Genomic DNA, 16,073 nt, shown 5'->3' on the forward strand with positions numbered 1-16,073 from the left:
GTAGTTGCTGGCAACAGGAGAGGGATCTCTACATCAGTCATACCCAGCCAAAGCCTTATCTTGACTTTGCTTCTGCTTCAAACATCTGCAACAATGGGTTTAGAAAATGGATTTGATAAATTAAAACAAGGTGGATTTGGAGGCAGCAGAAACCTGACTTCTAGGAGAGGAGGAGAATGGAGTTCGGGAGTAAAATGTAATCAGCAGGAAAGAAGGTAAAAGATCAAACAAGCCAGAATGAGGCAATGCTATCTACTAAATGTTGTAATAATGTTTTATGAGATGCAATGTTCCAAGTCTGCTAGATTAGCTTTCTTTGACTGCTATTTTTATGGTGTTTCAGTTGCATAGAAATGGGAGTGAGAAGAACTATGATGTATGGATTTATATACTGACTAGCAACAATATAGATGGAGAAATAAAAGGGTAGCATGGGAATTGTGCTCTATAAAAGGATCAGTATTGAAAAAATCTAGTAAAAATGAAGAAAACATGAAATCTGTGTTGGGAGCTCTGAAGAATGTAATGTCAAGAAGAGCAGCAATTTTGGATTTTAAGTGAGATGTTGATGTAAAAGAAATGAACAAGAATATACCAGCAATTCCCTTATAAAAGAGCTTTCTTAAAGCACTGTATTTTTGTTTTTGTGTGGAGCTCAAGTGTCACAGTGAAAAAGATGCTCAGGATGGACAGGAACATTAATGTTGGAAACTCTCGAGTCACAATTACTAAGTTGGGTCCCAGTTAGCATGGCATATATTTGGCATGTGATTATCTTCCTGTGCAGTGAAAGTCTGAAGTCAACAGGATTACACAGAGGTAAAGCCAGCATGACTGAGAGGAGGGAGCACAAGCCCATTCTCAGTTGCTCTGTCTCCAGAGTCTGGTGGTGATTTATTTTTATGCTGAGCTCTTCACTGACCCCCATAAATATATAATTCGTTTGCATTTCCTGTGATCAAATCAATCTTCCATCTTATTGCCAGTCATTCACTGACAGCAATCTTCAGTTAATTATTTCTTTAAATACTCGCTTACCATATAGATAAACTATAAAGGATTTCTTTGCCTTGAGGACATGAAATGCTGTTAAGTTAAACTGATTTATGAAATGCCTTTCTAGGGTTTCACTCAGCAGCACACTGAAGACACTTTTCAAAAATATTTTAAATCAAAGCATGCAATGTAATAGCACAAGCCTGAGTGCTCTTTTCCCTCATTTGTCACTCTTTCCAGTGGGTGAAATGTGTTCCTGCATAGTCCCAGTAAGATCATGAACCACTGAATCCATCCTTGAAGGGCTTGTATCACTGTAACTGTCATAAGAGCTCCCTGACATAAGTGTAATACTTTAAAAAGAGAAAAAAAAAATCTGCAAATGTGTAATTCATTTTTGCAAGTTTCCTTTAGAAGATTGAGCTAAAACCAGGGCTGCTGGGGTTCTCTATCCAACTTCCAAGGGGCTTTGGTTGGTTTCTAACAGAAGGGAGACAAGATTTGAATTATATTCCTAGAGGAGGGCAAATTTTTAGCAGGATTGGAATGGGGCAGTTGTTAATGACTTTGACCCTGCCTGAAACAGTTAATCTCTGAATGGACAATGTGGGTCAAGTATTTGGGGGCTGATGCTCCTTGGGCCTGACTGCTACTTCAGCTGCTGTTGAATGCTATTGCTTCAGGAAAGTTGCTGAGCAGAAAATTGCTGAGTACAATATCTTAATTACTGGAGATCAGTTGTTCTTCCCAACTTCAGGTGATCACAGTAAACAGCAAAAGAGTGATCAGTCCACAAAGTGAGGGTGCTGCTGCTATGTAGCTCTACACCAGGAACATCAGAAGCCAGAATGATGTGCTTATTAGTGCCTGTGCCATTTGCTGATGGGTTCTGCTTAATTAAAAGCAGCAGGAACAAGTTGATGGCTTTCTGATCCTGTTCCTACTGTCTGAGGAGTGCTGATGAGGCAGCCGCTGCTCTGGCACAGAAATGAGAAGCAATCTCTGTCCTGGAGGCCAGAGGTAGGATTTTCTCTGTGAAAGTGGAACAGCAGCTTTTAGGTGTTTTTTAGCCTCAGAGATGCTTGGGAGGGGTTGGCCCCTGCTCTCTTTGGATTCACCTGACTGATCATCTGCACATAAATGGATGAGACAACAAGACTGCTGCCTGGGAAGTTTCTTTCATTCCTTATTCAGGTGGGAGGAAAATACAGAACCTGCTGGATCACCTGGCTGGTTTCACACTTGGGTCTGAGGACAGTGCTGCTGATCATGAAGGAAGACCTGTGCGTCCCACAGCTGTGACCTGGAACGTGTATCCCTTAGTGCTTTTCAATGACCTGTCCATGCAGGTCCTTATACGACTAGTGCTAAAGGAAGCATTTTCCAGAGCTTTCATTGTATTTGTAATTTTAATTGAGACTAATTAAGTGGCAAAATATATTAAGTGGTAGAAAACAGAGGAAAGCATCTTTTACTTTACATGCATGGGTACCAAAAAAAAGAAAATTGTCCCAACAGCTGAAATATTGGGTTCTGACATGCATTGGGGTAGTGCGAAGCCTCAAATGAAACATGTGCTGCAAGAAAATTGCAGCCTGGTTTCTGTTACGTGTTTGGGGTGGAGGAGGTTCCCAGCACACAAGTGCCATGTGTTCCACATTGTCTGCTCTGGGGGGGCTGCTGGCCCTGGGGTGTGAGGGAGGCTGGATTCAAACTTGAAGCTCTCCTAAGGGAATGGAAGAGGATGAGACAGCTTAACAATAAAGAGTTTAATTTAATCCTCCCCACTTAAGCAAAACCTCCTAACCATTTAACAATTTTTACAAACTGCCAGAAAATCTGTTATGATCATGTGAGCCTATTTCTACTTTTCCCAGTGGGATTATCTATGTGACAGCAGTAACTTCTAATTGTTTTTCTTTATATAGTAATATCTGGCCATATGTTTAAACTCTTTGTGCTTGGGAGCAATAGTTAAATTGTTTGGTTTTTTCATGCCTGTGAATTATCTGACTTGGAAGGAATTCTGTCAAAATCCTTGCTGTTCTCACACTCTTCCTGCGTGCTGCTGTGAACTAGTGTTGTTCTCCAAGCATTTTTAACCTAGTTTGCTACACTTCTCTGGTTGTAAATGATTAAAAGCAAATATCTAATGCTGGGGGAGAGATCCACAAAATTGTCCAAAGCTGCTGCTTTATCCCAGAGTATAACTACAGCATCCCGTGACTTCAAATTTTCAGTTAAATGAAATTTCGGACAATCAGTTTCCTCCTGATAACAAAGCTTTCACTGCCTGTTTTCATCATTTTTCTCTGCTCCCCAAGACCAAGCCCAGCACCTCCACAAAATCCTGAGCCTTTTTCCAAAGTTGCCTGAAGTCTACAGGGCTCTTTACCCTGTCTCCTGGAATCAGATTCTTCTTACTGGTATCATTTTAATTGATTTTTTTTTTTTCCACCTCTGATATTCCAAGTAACTTTTGTCCTCCAAATATTCTTTGGGCATAAGGAGCTCTGAGACAAGGGATGTAATCACAGATCATCCATACGAAGCTTTGTGGTGTCAGGGCCATACCAGGCCCTGCTTCTTAAATGGAAAGTAAAAATATGCAACACTTCAGCATTTCAGAAAATACTTCTGCAGAAACAAAACTTAGTAGACAGGAAACTACAGCCCAGCTGCTGAAATGTCGAGTTCTTCTAAAATGAAATTTTAGAAAGACCTGTCCCTCTGTACATAGAAATGCTGAGGGCAGAGTCTAAGCATGAAGAGTCTAGATTTGCTTCAAATGTGGTACTTCAGTGTATCAAAAGCAACATCTGTTTCCTAACTAGGTGCTGCTCAACAGTGATAACCACTCTGAAATGTATTCTGCTTAAAGATGTAACTTGTGATTACGTGTCCCACCCATCAAGACATTGAGGCCAACCCCATCAGTGTGCCACCTTCATGTAGAAGAAATGTTTAGCTAATCGTTCTACTCAGAGGATAGTCTCTTGTTATTAATGAGCTGTCTTTTCAATATTTTATCTGCAAGGACTAGGTGAAGCTGCCTGAACTCCTGACTGTCTTAACTTGCTGCAGAGCAGGAATATTTCCAAGTCAAAACTGAAGTCAAAGCCTAGGTGAAAGCCGATAGAAACAACTAGAGATTCACTGTATATGATCCTGGAGAGGAGGATGTTGGCTGGAGGCCACTGTTCTAATGTCTTCACACAGCCCTGCATGAGCAGCACGGGATCCTTCCGCTGGGCAGCTCCTGCAGCACAATTCTGCACCTAGAACTGGGGAGCAGCTCCCCCTGCTTCCCATTGTGGCTCTGCCTGGGAATGGAGTTGGGCTGGGGCCAAGGGAGGAACACCCACGGCCTCCACACAGCTCCTGGGAGCTGTTACCTCATGGGCTCGTCAAGGTCCAACAGTGTGGCCTGCCGGTAACTGCAGTTGTCGTCAAGGCTGAACGCAGGAACTCGCCTTCAGTGACACCTCAGTCTTTGTAGCTCATGGCATGGGAAGTACAGGGAAGTGATGTCTGCCAACACACCTGCTTATAAAGTGTTAAACACCCTGAATCAAGATCTAGCATGTTTTGACAAGGTAAGCTATCCGTTTTGAAATGTCCTTGGCTTGCTGCCTCATTCATTCCCGTGAGCCTTGTTTGTTCTAGCACGTTGCTGCTTCAACGCAGCAATGTCATCTGGTGCATTTAAGCCTCATACATACTGTACCTGCAGGACATGCTGCAGCCAATGAGGAAGCCCGAAGAACATGTATTTCAGGTGCACCAGAGAGCTCATCCTTCCTTTCTTTTCAGTTTAAGGCTGTGTCTGGGCTCTTTGGGGAGGGCTCTCTTCAGTGTGTGTCAGGGGAAGGTTATTAAGAACTTCAGTTTATTAAGAACTACTCGTTTAACAAAACTTGCTACTAAGTGTTTTGCAGTGCATGGGTTAACCTGGTCATACTTTTGAAAATTAAAATCACCTTGTTGCAGGTTTTTGCATGATTATTGGAGTATTGCATGGCACAGTTGTAAAGAAACCTCTCAGTATTGCTATTCATGCAAGTCGGGGGCCACAGCATATGGTATTTAACTTGACAATTTTAGATTTGTGTCCTGAATGAAAATGACAAGCAGATAAACCGTAGGAGTTATTCTTCCAAAGAATAACTAGTGATATTGTAATGTCTGGTTAAGGTGGTAGAAGCAGTTAATTATCCATTTGCTGACTCATAGAATCTTTTTTCAAAGAATAAAACAATGTATAAAACTGCCCAGGCTAATAGACTGTCTGTTAAACCCTGTGGTGCTAGGAAATTCATTCTTCTGTTGAATCTTGTCCTGGTTTTTCTGTGTGCAGAAGCTTACTTTTGCATGTAAGTAGCTGAACTGAGCAGTAGAGCTCATTTTACTCCAACCATGGGAAATGTAGATAATTAATTACTTGTGTGATATATTTCAAGATTCTGATAGCCTTTAAAATATTTTTCTGGTTTCATTCATTCCTATAGTGTTACAAGTCTGCTTGATGAAGTTATTGGCAGTCTTGAGTTCTTGATATGCAACTGTCATGGAAGACGCATCTGTTTTTCCATGAATGTCTGAAGGAATCTTTGTGTGTAACAGCTCTCTAGTCCATTGTAGTGCTTATCAGTATAATGTTGGCCACAGCATTGTAACTACAGCTGAAGAGTGGGCAGAAAAATATTCTATCATTCCAATTAGAAATATTGTCATTAAAACAACAGAAAATTGTAACATTACAAATAAGGGACTTGAACAACAAATACCCATTTGAATCTAGGTAACTCTGTAGATCTCAAGACATCTGCAGCAGCATTATCTCCTCAAAAAAAATGTTGAGGCTTTTTCTCATCAATACCGGTACACCCTAAGCCGATGAGTTTCAGTTTCTTATTGGCACTTTACAAGACTATTCAAAGTTTCTGCCTCTCACTAGGAATATTTCATAAAGATTTTCCCATGACATATCATTTTTTTTACCTTCACTGGACAAAGACAAGCCTAATAACCTGCTATATTGAATAAGCATATTGTTCCAGCTCATTGAATATTTGGCATTAAATTTTGATTTGTTCCTGAGTAAAATCCATGAAGCTGCTATGTATGTATAATGCTTTCTATGATATGTGTGTTCTCTACAATGTCCAACCCTTCCATTTATTTGTGTTTTACCTGGATTTGGGTGTCATAACTCATCTGACCCACAGCATAGAGTATGCATATCCAGAATCTGCTTATCCTCTTGGCCTGAATTTGTTCTGACTTTGTAGATACACAGGGAATACCAAAAAAACTATTCACCCTCAAAAGTCACCCTGTTCCCCAGGCTTTGACTGTAGGCACTTAAATCAATGATGTACATTTAAGTCAAAACTTCCAAATCTTTTCCAAGGGGAAGGGCAATGATAAGCAAGAACTATTTTTATCAGCCAGTGAAATTATTCAGTTAATCCAATCAAAGCCAGTGATCTGCTTTTCTTTGTGACCAGCTCCATTTTCCCAGTAGAACTTGCTTTGTGCCAAGAGTGTGCTCTCTTGTTACTGATGGTTTTAGAAACTAAACTTCCGCAATAAAACTGTATATTTTTTAATGTTTCACAAGTAGAATAAAATCTAGGCAAAACACTCCTATGGATGTTTAGAATTAATAATCGTTGCTAAGTGAAGCAGGTGTATTTTGGGGGAGGTGTTGCGGCTTTTTTTTTTAATCATTAGAGGTGAAATCAGTAGTAAACAATCTCATACACTAGCAGCAATGTAACCAAACAAGCTGATTAGGCAGAAAATAAGGAATGAGGCTAATCAGAAATTTATATTATCTACCAGTGAATGTTTATAGACAAACTCTTATTTGCGTTTGAGAGAATGGAATAAAATGTTCCCCATATGATGTCATTTAAACTTTAAAGGAGAGGAGCAGTTTCAGAAAGGGTGTTAGTCATTACTGGTGGATTGCTTGAACACAGAAAATGCAAGAAAGACTTAATTCCCCTTTTCATTACAGTTATTATCTCTTTTCTTCCAGCTTATACATATTCATGTCTGTTTAGAGGGTTCCTTCACACAGCTGAGCATGGGAACTGCTGTTAGTGAAAGTCAGACTCTACCTTCATGTCACAATGTGAGACAGAGAAAACAGAGCATCTCATCTGCTCTGGGCACCAAATTTTTTCAGGGGAAAATGTTTCTTTAATTAAAATGCTATATTGGTGTTTCCATAAATAGCATCTGAATCTTATTGGCCCTGGACACCATGCTTTATCTCAAGTACATTTCATGCTGGAAGTTTGGTTTTGCATTATGGGGTCTTAAATCCTGGAAACCATGCAGGGAAAGAAATGCAGAAAGCATGTAGGGAAAGTAAATTCAATGTAGTGCAGGCAGAATAATGAAAAAATGTTTTCAGATTTGCAATAGACATGCTGGAATTGGTTGTATTTCCACTGTAAACGTGGAAAGGCATTTAAAGCCAAATGTGGTCAAGATCCCTGTGTAGTCCTATACCTCAGATGGAGAATTTTTTTTTAAAATTTTTGGCTAACTTCAGTGGCAGTGGAATTAGGGACAGCATAATCTTCTTGGATTTTGCATGGCAAATGTCAGCTTCTCATCACATGACCATGCAATATGCTAGAAAGAATAAATACTCTAGTTCATATCTTTAGATCTTTACAGTTCATACTGCTGTGACACAAGGTACTTGAGATATTTTTACATGAAGTCCCAAAGTGCATGAAGGTAGGTCCTGGCCACTTCTGTGCTCTTGCTGCCAAGCAGCACTTGGGCATCTCTTCTTTCCTTTGTTCCTTTAAAGAAGCATGGACACTTCTCATAAAGCTATGCAGAAATGTGCCTTTGCTGATGAGGTATAAAATCTTATATGATACAAAATAAGAAAAGATTAAGTTTTCAGATTAGATCTGCTGAACCTCTGTGACTTTGTATTGCTATACAAGCAATGCAGAATGACTTGATTTAGGCCAGAAGTGGTGAGCAGACTGCTAATAGATATCTTTGATCTTTGTCAAAATGACAGGAATGAATCAATGTGCTATAAGTTTGCTCACAATATCAACCTCCAATGAAAAAAAAAAAGCACTTAAGACCCTCTCAGTTGTTTGTTTGTTTGGGGTTTTTTTGTTTTGTTTTCAAGAAACTGTAGCTGAATTTCTGCTGCTCTCTTTGGGAAAATGAAATGGAACAGAGTTATTTATTTTCACAGAATATTTCCACAGCAGCCTGTGGAAAATTCTGCGTATTTTAGGTAGTATAATGCACTCAGCCATTTCTGTTTCTGTTGCTTTAAGCATGCCAAGCTGTTCTGTGCTGTCTCTTCCATACCTCCCCCTCTCACAGCAGGGCCAGAAGTTTTTCTTTTTTATCTTCCCGGTCATCTCAGCTGGATGAGGAGGGCTTCACTTCCCAGTGTACACCATCCAAAGGCTCTTGGTTGCCCAGTGCAAACCACCAACACGAATGAAAGGTTTCCCCCTGTACTTCCATTCCAGGCCCTTGAACCAGTCATTGCCATTAATGAAGAACTGGAAAATGGTTCAGAATTTGTGGAATTATTCCAGGTAGAGATGTCTTTTACTATAAGAGCTGCACTGGACAGGCTTTGCAGTTGTACAGGTTAATGACGTTCTTCTCCCTTTACAGAAATTTGCCATGGTAGTTTGTGTGTGTATGTGCAACACCTCCATGCTCAGGAGCTTGTAGAACTACCAGGACGTTGCAGCTGTTTGCAGGAGAAAGAAATAATTTGTAAACCAAACAGTGAATTAAAAACTTAAAATCAGCTCAGTCAAACAAGAACCGAAAGCTTTCGAGGGATCTGGCAGGCTCAGTTTCAAACGTGTGAACCCAAACGAGCCCCTTCCGTGCGGCGGAGATGCGGCCGGCAGGGGGTGCCCGGCCCCCGCTCCGGCCCCCGCTCCGGCCCCCGCTCCGGCCCCCGCTCCGGCCCCCGCTCCGGCCCCCGCTCCGGCCCCCGCTCCGGCCCCCGCTCCGGCCCCCGCTCCGGCCCCCGCTCCGGCCCCCGCTCCGGCCCCCGCTCCGGCCCCCGCGGCACCTCCCGAGCCGGGTCACGGTGCCGAGTGACGGTAAAACGGCACTGGAGAAATACAGTCAGTGCAACACGTGAAGCTAAATCCAGGCTTTGTCTCGTGTTGCTCAGGTAGAAGATTTCCTTTTGTCACAGCTTGTCCAGCCCCTGGCCAGGTCCCAAGGTTTCACCTGTTATTTGGTGCTGGAGTTGTAACAAAGCCTCGCCACAAATTATATCCCTTCCGGTTTAAAAGCAGTTTATTGCAGACGCTCTTTTTTTTTTTTTTAATAGCAACAGGAAGTCTTGTTGGCAGCATATTTTAATTATGCTCTGAAGCTAATCAAGGAAAGAGGAATGATTTTGAACACAGGAAGCAAAACAGTTAATCATACATTCGAGTGCCTATTTCCAAGGGCGGATGTACAAGTACTTAAATGTTGCTGAACTCCCAGCACATCAGCAATCTGTTAAATTGCTATAAAGTGCAGGCTTTATTAGGAAGGGGAGGATACATACCACCCAATGTTAGGCACCTGCTCTCTCTTTGCAGTTACCAGCAGGAGAGAGGCAACTGCAATCAAGAGACTCTGGAAAAACCTCTGGAAAACCCCGTAGCTCTTTTCACTATCTGTAGAGGAAGCTCAAGAGACTAAACGGAAATTAAGTACCTAAAATAGGGTAACTACTTCACCACTGCCTGATGCTAGCTGTGGACTTAATAGACCTGAGGCTGGTTGCCGTATCTAAACTGCTTCTGTGAACTGTTACTGGAGGTAAAAAGATTCCCAGTAAAAAGCTCAATTTCCTTCATTTTTATCCATTTTTAGAATCAAATCTTTGATATTAAAAGCAGAGGGGTCTATGTAGGAATGAAGCTCACTCTTTGGAAATTACATGGTATGTAATGCATAATGTATAGTACTGTATTGCCTGGTCTGAACAGATAAGAGCTATGTGGTGCACATTCTGCTTCCCAAAGGAGAGCGTCCCAGTGTCTCCAGTAGCGCCTCTCACTGTGCTACTCAAGTGTCTCGTTAGCTGGGGAAAGTGCAAAACCTCTCTGGAAGCTTCTAAATTAGATTGGAGATTATTTGAACTGCACCCACAGCAAGTCCATCTAAGTAAACTGCAAAAGCACTGACAACTGAAACGTTACTAGCACATTTGGGGTGTCCTGAACCTTTTTACAAAGCATGGCAGAAAGAATTTTCTCTCATTTGAATCACTAGAGAATTATTATGAAAATGAAGCCTAACTGTCGTAAAACACACAGGAGAGAGGCAACGCTCAGCCCCAGAACATGTGTGTTCTCAGCTAAATCTTTAGCAGGTTCAAAATGTTCCATGCCTCTGTAACCCATGTTGTTTGTTTGCTCTGAGCACATCTTGCTTATCTCAGGCACTCAATGGACATGAACTTTAGCTCTTCAGCAGGAAAAGGCAGAAAATGATGTCTACTACTGCTGTGTTGCAGGCATACAGCATCAACTGTTTACTCAACCTATTTAGCAGGCCTTGCTGACTTTGCAGTTAAGGTTCCTACTTGTAGCTTGCAGAATAATCAGTTTGCAGCGGTCCATTCAAGTTCTGCTGCGTTGCAGAACTGTGGTGAGAAAGTTCACGGAACCCACCTGGCTCTGCGTGGTGTCCGTTAGGTGCTGCACATGGCCGTGCTTTTGAAATACTCCATTTCAAAGCATTTTCTGCCTTGTCTATCTTCTCAGTGCATCTGCATTCCTGTTTCTGCTGTTGCTCAGTATCAGTGGTAGGACATGGGGTCAAGGCTTGGTTGTCTCATGTTCTCTGTGGGTGCACATCCTGATGCAGAAAAACAGCAAAGCTCTTTTCAAATGAGCTTGAAAACCCGCGATCCCCACTTTCTACCACTCTAATGCTGGAAACCTGCCAGGATCTCGAGAAGAAAAGAAGCACTGAGACAATTCTGCCTTTGTCCTGGGTTTGTTAGTTAATCTCGAATCACCTCGGGACGCCTCTGTAAATGGAAAATAATCAAAAAGAAACTGGAAGCAGGGGGAGGAGGGGCTGCTTGCTGTACGGGTGGCTTTGGCCACCCTGCGAGGGCAGCCCGGTCCCGCCGGGCTCGCAGGCGGCTGCCGAGCGCAGCTGCGGCTCCGCGGGGGCGTGGGGCGATCAGCGACAGGCGCTTTCCCGTGAAAAGCTCATTTTGCAAGGTCCCTCCCCGTTGCTCTAGACACGTCCCCCGTGCTCAGCGCGGCCTCTGGTGAGGGACAGCTGTGGCGACGATGTCCCTCCGGCGGCGGGAGCGCTGCGGGGCAGAGTGCGGGAGGCGCGGCAGCGGCCCGGCAGCCCTTCCATTCCCCTCTCCCTCTTTCCACCGCCCCTCCATCCCTTCCTCCACCCCTCCCTCCATCCCTCCCTCCGCCGCTGGCGCGGGTGGGAGGCGCCCGGCGCCGCTAGAAAAGGGCCGCCGGGGCGCGGGCTCCCGCCTGCAGCCGCCGAGGGTGCCCGAGGCTGGGCAGAGCGAGCGGGGCTGCTGGAAGCAACAAGGGGGTTGCACTTGCCAAGGTACGTGTTCTGCTAAGGGAGAAGAACGGTGGGGTTTATCAGAGAGGGACGTTTTCCCCGGTAGGGACTCGATGCTGTTTTAATCTCTTTAGTGGTTTAGTTCTGTTCTCGTGGTAAAATCCATTCCACTTCGCTAAAGACAGTGTGGAGGGCAGAGGCTGTTTTGAACCTGAGGATTGACTGGGCTTGTGCTAGTCCTGCCTTGAACAGCATCCTCTGTGCCTTGCTCAGCTCTAGTGTGTCCAAGAAGGGTGATCATTTGCTTCTGCATCTCTATCTGCAGGTGGATTTGTACTTCAAGCTTTTCCCCTTTGAGGACCTCCTGCCAAGCTACAGTGATGTGGCTCTTGGAAAAGATCAGAGCATCAAATGAAAATGGAAACCTTCCTAGTTCTGCCTTTCTGGGACTGCCACCTGGCCAAAATCTGCCCGAAAAAGCCGGACTGAGGGCTGCTGCTTTTCCTAATGTGCTTACCCCCGATAGAATCCCTGAATTTTGCATTCCTCCCAGACTGACCAGCTCTGGCCCTGTTAAGGGCACTGGCTCCCAGGATGACAGTTCAGAGGATGCAGATCTTAATTCTTCTGATTACGGCCCCAGCATTTTGCCACATCTCATTCAGGTGGAAAGTGCTGAGGAGATTCCAGCCCTGGAGGAAGAAAGCACGAACTCGGACCCACAGTCCCAAGCAGCGCTCTCCCTGCCTCACTTTCCCAGAGCCACCACTTCCTATGGCTTCTGCACTTTGCTGGAGAGTCCCCACATCAGGAGGAAAGAGTCCATCTTCCATGGTAATTCACATGGTGCTCTGCCCAGCTTGATGCTGTCTCGATCCAGAGCAAACACATTCAGTGGCAAAGGGACTAAGTCTAATCCCATTGCTATCAGCTTTGCTTCTGTGAGGCTGCCTCCCAAGCATCTCTCTCTGCACAGGCAAGGTGCCTGTGATAGTGATACTGCCTCCTCCAGCGACTCCTCTCCTTTCAGTTCTCCGCTTCTCAGCAGGTCACCTCCCAGATCCTGCTCCCTGATCAAAACACAAAGTCAGGAGGGATTGCTCTGCCGAGCGCTGAAAGCCAAGAACAAATCCAGCGTGGCCAGGAACAATTCTCTCTCTACAGAGGAGAGCAGCTCCACTGATAACAGTCCCTGTGCCACCAGGCGGGCCTCAGAGGGGCTGCTTGCCATGCGGAGCTTTAGTGTGTCCTGTTCTCCCATCCTTCCCCTGGACTTGACTCGCAGCCGGGAGAGACTAGTGGGAGAGAGGGCTGTGGTAATGGACAAGGGAGGCATGCTGAGGCTGTCAGCTGAGTACTGCTCAGAAAACGAAAGGCTGCGGATCCGCCTGATCAGTGCAGAGGGTTTATATGATGACTCTGTAGAGCCCAAAAACATAAACTGCTGCATCACCTTTGCCCTGGTGCCAGGGAAAACACAGAAGCAGAGAAGCACTGTTATAAAGAGAAGCAGAAATCCCATCTTCAATGAGGACTTCTTTTTTGATGGTATTGCAGAAGAAGAGCTTTACAGCCTCTCTCTAAGGATGAAAGCACAGAATAAAGGGTGCAGTATGAAACGGGATTACACCTTAGGAGAACAGGAATTGTCTCTAATGAGTATGTTGTCAGGATAACACTTCAAATGTTCAAACAGACTAATTTTGCTTTCTGAAAGTTTTCTACTAAATAAAATTTGGGGTTGTGTTTTTTTTTTTTTAAGAATACTTCAAAGCACCGTGGTGTTTGGTATTACCCTCACGCTGTTGTGCCTCATTTTGTTGCTTAGCACTTCAAACTCTGTGAGATATTTGCTGTTAAATTTAACAGGTGGCTGCGGAGCAGACCTTTTGCCTATCGAGTAGGAGAGGAGGGCAGAAGGACTGGTTTGCCTTTAGGATAAAGGATTAGGCAGTTACCAAGTCAAAGCTGTTGTTGTCTATGGCTTTCAGGGTGTGGAAGCCTTGTTTTTCACTCATTCTGGTCCCCAAGCAGGTACACAGAGCATAGTGCACACTGTAGGCACTGAACTCTGTTGCATCTCCCAGGTACTACATCAGTTAAACAGACCATTTTGACAGCACTCATATATACAGAAATGGATGGTTTAGTGTTCAGGGAGGGGGAGAGAGAGAGTTTGGGAATCAGCCCTTTTCCTACAACAGAGGTGGAGGATTTGAACTCCCAAAGCAGGTTTAAGCTTGTGTTGAGGATAACATGACCAGCTGCTGAGCAGCAGCTGGAAGCCACTGCAGGCAGGTCTGTCTCTCCACAGACCTACACTGTACACCACTCAACAGAGAGATGGCTCCTGCCTGGAGTCACTATGGAGTGGGCGATGCTGTAGTACAGTTAGCATCTTCATTTGCCTTCCCTTTCCATGGTTGATTTCACCGCTGTCAGAATGAAGTTGCAGGTCTTTTAGTCAGGAATGAACCCTGGAGCTATAACTCTCAGCAGTTCAGCTATCAATTCCTTCCCAAAACTCAAGCAGACAGGATATGATACCAATACGGCAACAGCAAAGGATAATTGGGGATCTCTGGGTTGAATTCTTGCTTCAGCTAGTGACTTACTGCATACCTTGTTCAAGTCATTGTGATAAAATTAGGATAAACTTTCTCAGTGCTCTACCAGCAAACAGTGAGTGGCTGAGGCACTTGTTTTGACACCACAAGAAACACAAAGGTGCAGAGCTCCTGCATGCTTGAGGCAACCTTCTTTTTTTCTTTTTTTTTCTTTCTTTCTTTTTTTTTTTTTTTTTTTTTCTCCTTCTGCTGAGGTGGACTGGGAGCTAAGTAAAACACCAAATCGTAGAAACTGCAGAAGTGCAAGTGGGAGGAGGCACAAACTGTCTTGGAAGTCCAGGCCTGTTGCTACCTCCCTTGAGTTGCAGGCTTCATTATGTGAAGGCAGATAAGCCTTAGTGGAGGAGCAATCCACACAGGCCTGGGGCACAGAAAAGGAAGGTTTTCTTCTGTTCCCTGTGAGGCTGTAGGAACAGGGCCTTGCTTGTGCCAAATCTGCAGCTTACATGCTCTTTCAAAAAGATTTCTAGCAGATCTTCCCCCTGCCCTATTCTGGCAGGAGTATAACTGCCTGCAAATCATGGGACTGTTCATGGGAAGTCCTGGTGTTGCTTGGCCACTGAATCATTTGATTCTGTTTCAGGCTTAAGAACCCCAGGAAGAATTTTTTTTTTTCCTTTCTAATAGCAGAAAAAGCCCAAAGGATGTTAACTGTTATCACGAGTGTTCAGAAATGCTCACTGCTAATCCTTGATCCAGCGCACATTAGATACTTCTAAAAACAGAATCCTCACACAAAGGACCAATTGCACAGGAGAATGACTGGGTATATTCCCAGAAAATGATTAAAATCAAATGGAATAGTAACCCCTTTGTGCTAAAGGAAAGAATGAAATGTACTGACACACGGCACAACTGGAGGTGATGCACTACATTTGTATCCTTGAATGTGGGCAAACTGACTATAGGGGAAAACTTAAAGGAAGTGTGAAGAATTGAAAAAGGCGACTTGAAGGAATAATCAGTAATTCAGAAAAAAATAAGCCTATTTAATTGGTTATTGCATGGAGTCTCCCAAAAGAAGGCAGGGGCTCCTTCTTCGGGCTCATCACTTGTCCACCATCACATTTTTAGTTCTTGGGACTTACAGTCTCTTCACAGGTATACACATGGAGAAAGAGGCCGAGATAATACAGAAGAGAAGTTACATGTGTCAGAGAATCATGTACAGTCACACTACAGCAGGTACCCACCTGCCCTGTGATATGTGCCATGCCAGTGCTGTACTGCAGGGACAGAACGATGGAACAATTAAGACTGTATCACCCACCCTGAAAGCAGGGCCAGCTCCAGCAGGTTGCCCGAGACCATGTCCAGTTGTGTTTGAGTGTCTCCAAGGACAGAGACTCCACAATCTGCTTGAGAATCGTGCTTCAGTATTTTACCACCCTTACAGTAAAAAAGTTTTCTTTCTATATATGCAGAATTTCCTGTATTTTAGGTTTGCACTCATTGCCCCTTGTCCTGTCACTGGATACCCCTGAGAAGAGCCTGGCTCTATTCTCTTCCCTCCCTCCCATCAGATATTCATACCCATGAATGAGATCTTTCCTGAGCCTTCTGTTCTGCAGGCTAATGGGCACAGTGTAGTTACTGGCATGAAAGAGAAGTGCTCGGAAAGTCTCATCCTCCATCAGGCAGGGAAGGAGTTCAGTCACTGGAGAAAGACCTTCCTTCCTGTCATAGGAAAATAAGTTTCAGCTGGGCTCAGCTAGTCAGGTATTTTAGGAGCTGAAGGCTTCATTGTTGATTGGTTGGTAGAAAACTGAGATGTTTTTAAGGCTCTTTAAACAATGTTTTGGCTTTTTTGTTGTTTTTGGTTTTTTATTTTGTTTATTCTGAGGAAGTCTTCTTCCAGAAGTTTGATGATAGATGTGT

At 43.9% G+C, this 16,073-nt stretch overlaps 1 protein-coding gene across 2 annotated transcripts in view; it reads left to right on the forward strand.

Annotated features, from left to right (window-relative positions):
* The window catches only part of LOC135992520 (C2 calcium-dependent domain-containing protein 4C-like), a 31,651-nt gene extending 18,246 nt beyond the window's left edge, over window positions 1–13,405 (forward strand). Inside the window, exons 1-2 of one of the 2 annotated variants that reach the window (XM_065641773.1) lie at window positions 4,555–4,592; window positions 11,894–13,405. In XM_065641773.1, coding sequence (XP_065497845.1) covers window positions 11,949–13,244 — 1,296 coding nt within the window. In that variant the 5' untranslated portion in view covers window positions 4,555–4,592; window positions 11,894–11,948 and the 3' untranslated portion in view covers window positions 13,245–13,405. Of the gene's footprint in view, window positions 1–4,554; window positions 4,593–11,893 lie in introns of those variants that run through there. The other variant, XM_065641774.1, reaches the window with a different exon arrangement.
* Window positions 13,406–16,073: the final 2,668 nt, after the last annotated feature.

This window comes from Caloenas nicobarica, chromosome 10, assembly GCF_036013445.1.
Source record: "Caloenas nicobarica isolate bCalNic1 chromosome 10, bCalNic1.hap1, whole genome shotgun sequence".
In the NCBI taxonomy this organism is placed as follows: domain Eukaryota; kingdom Metazoa; phylum Chordata; class Aves; order Columbiformes; family Columbidae; genus Caloenas; species Caloenas nicobarica.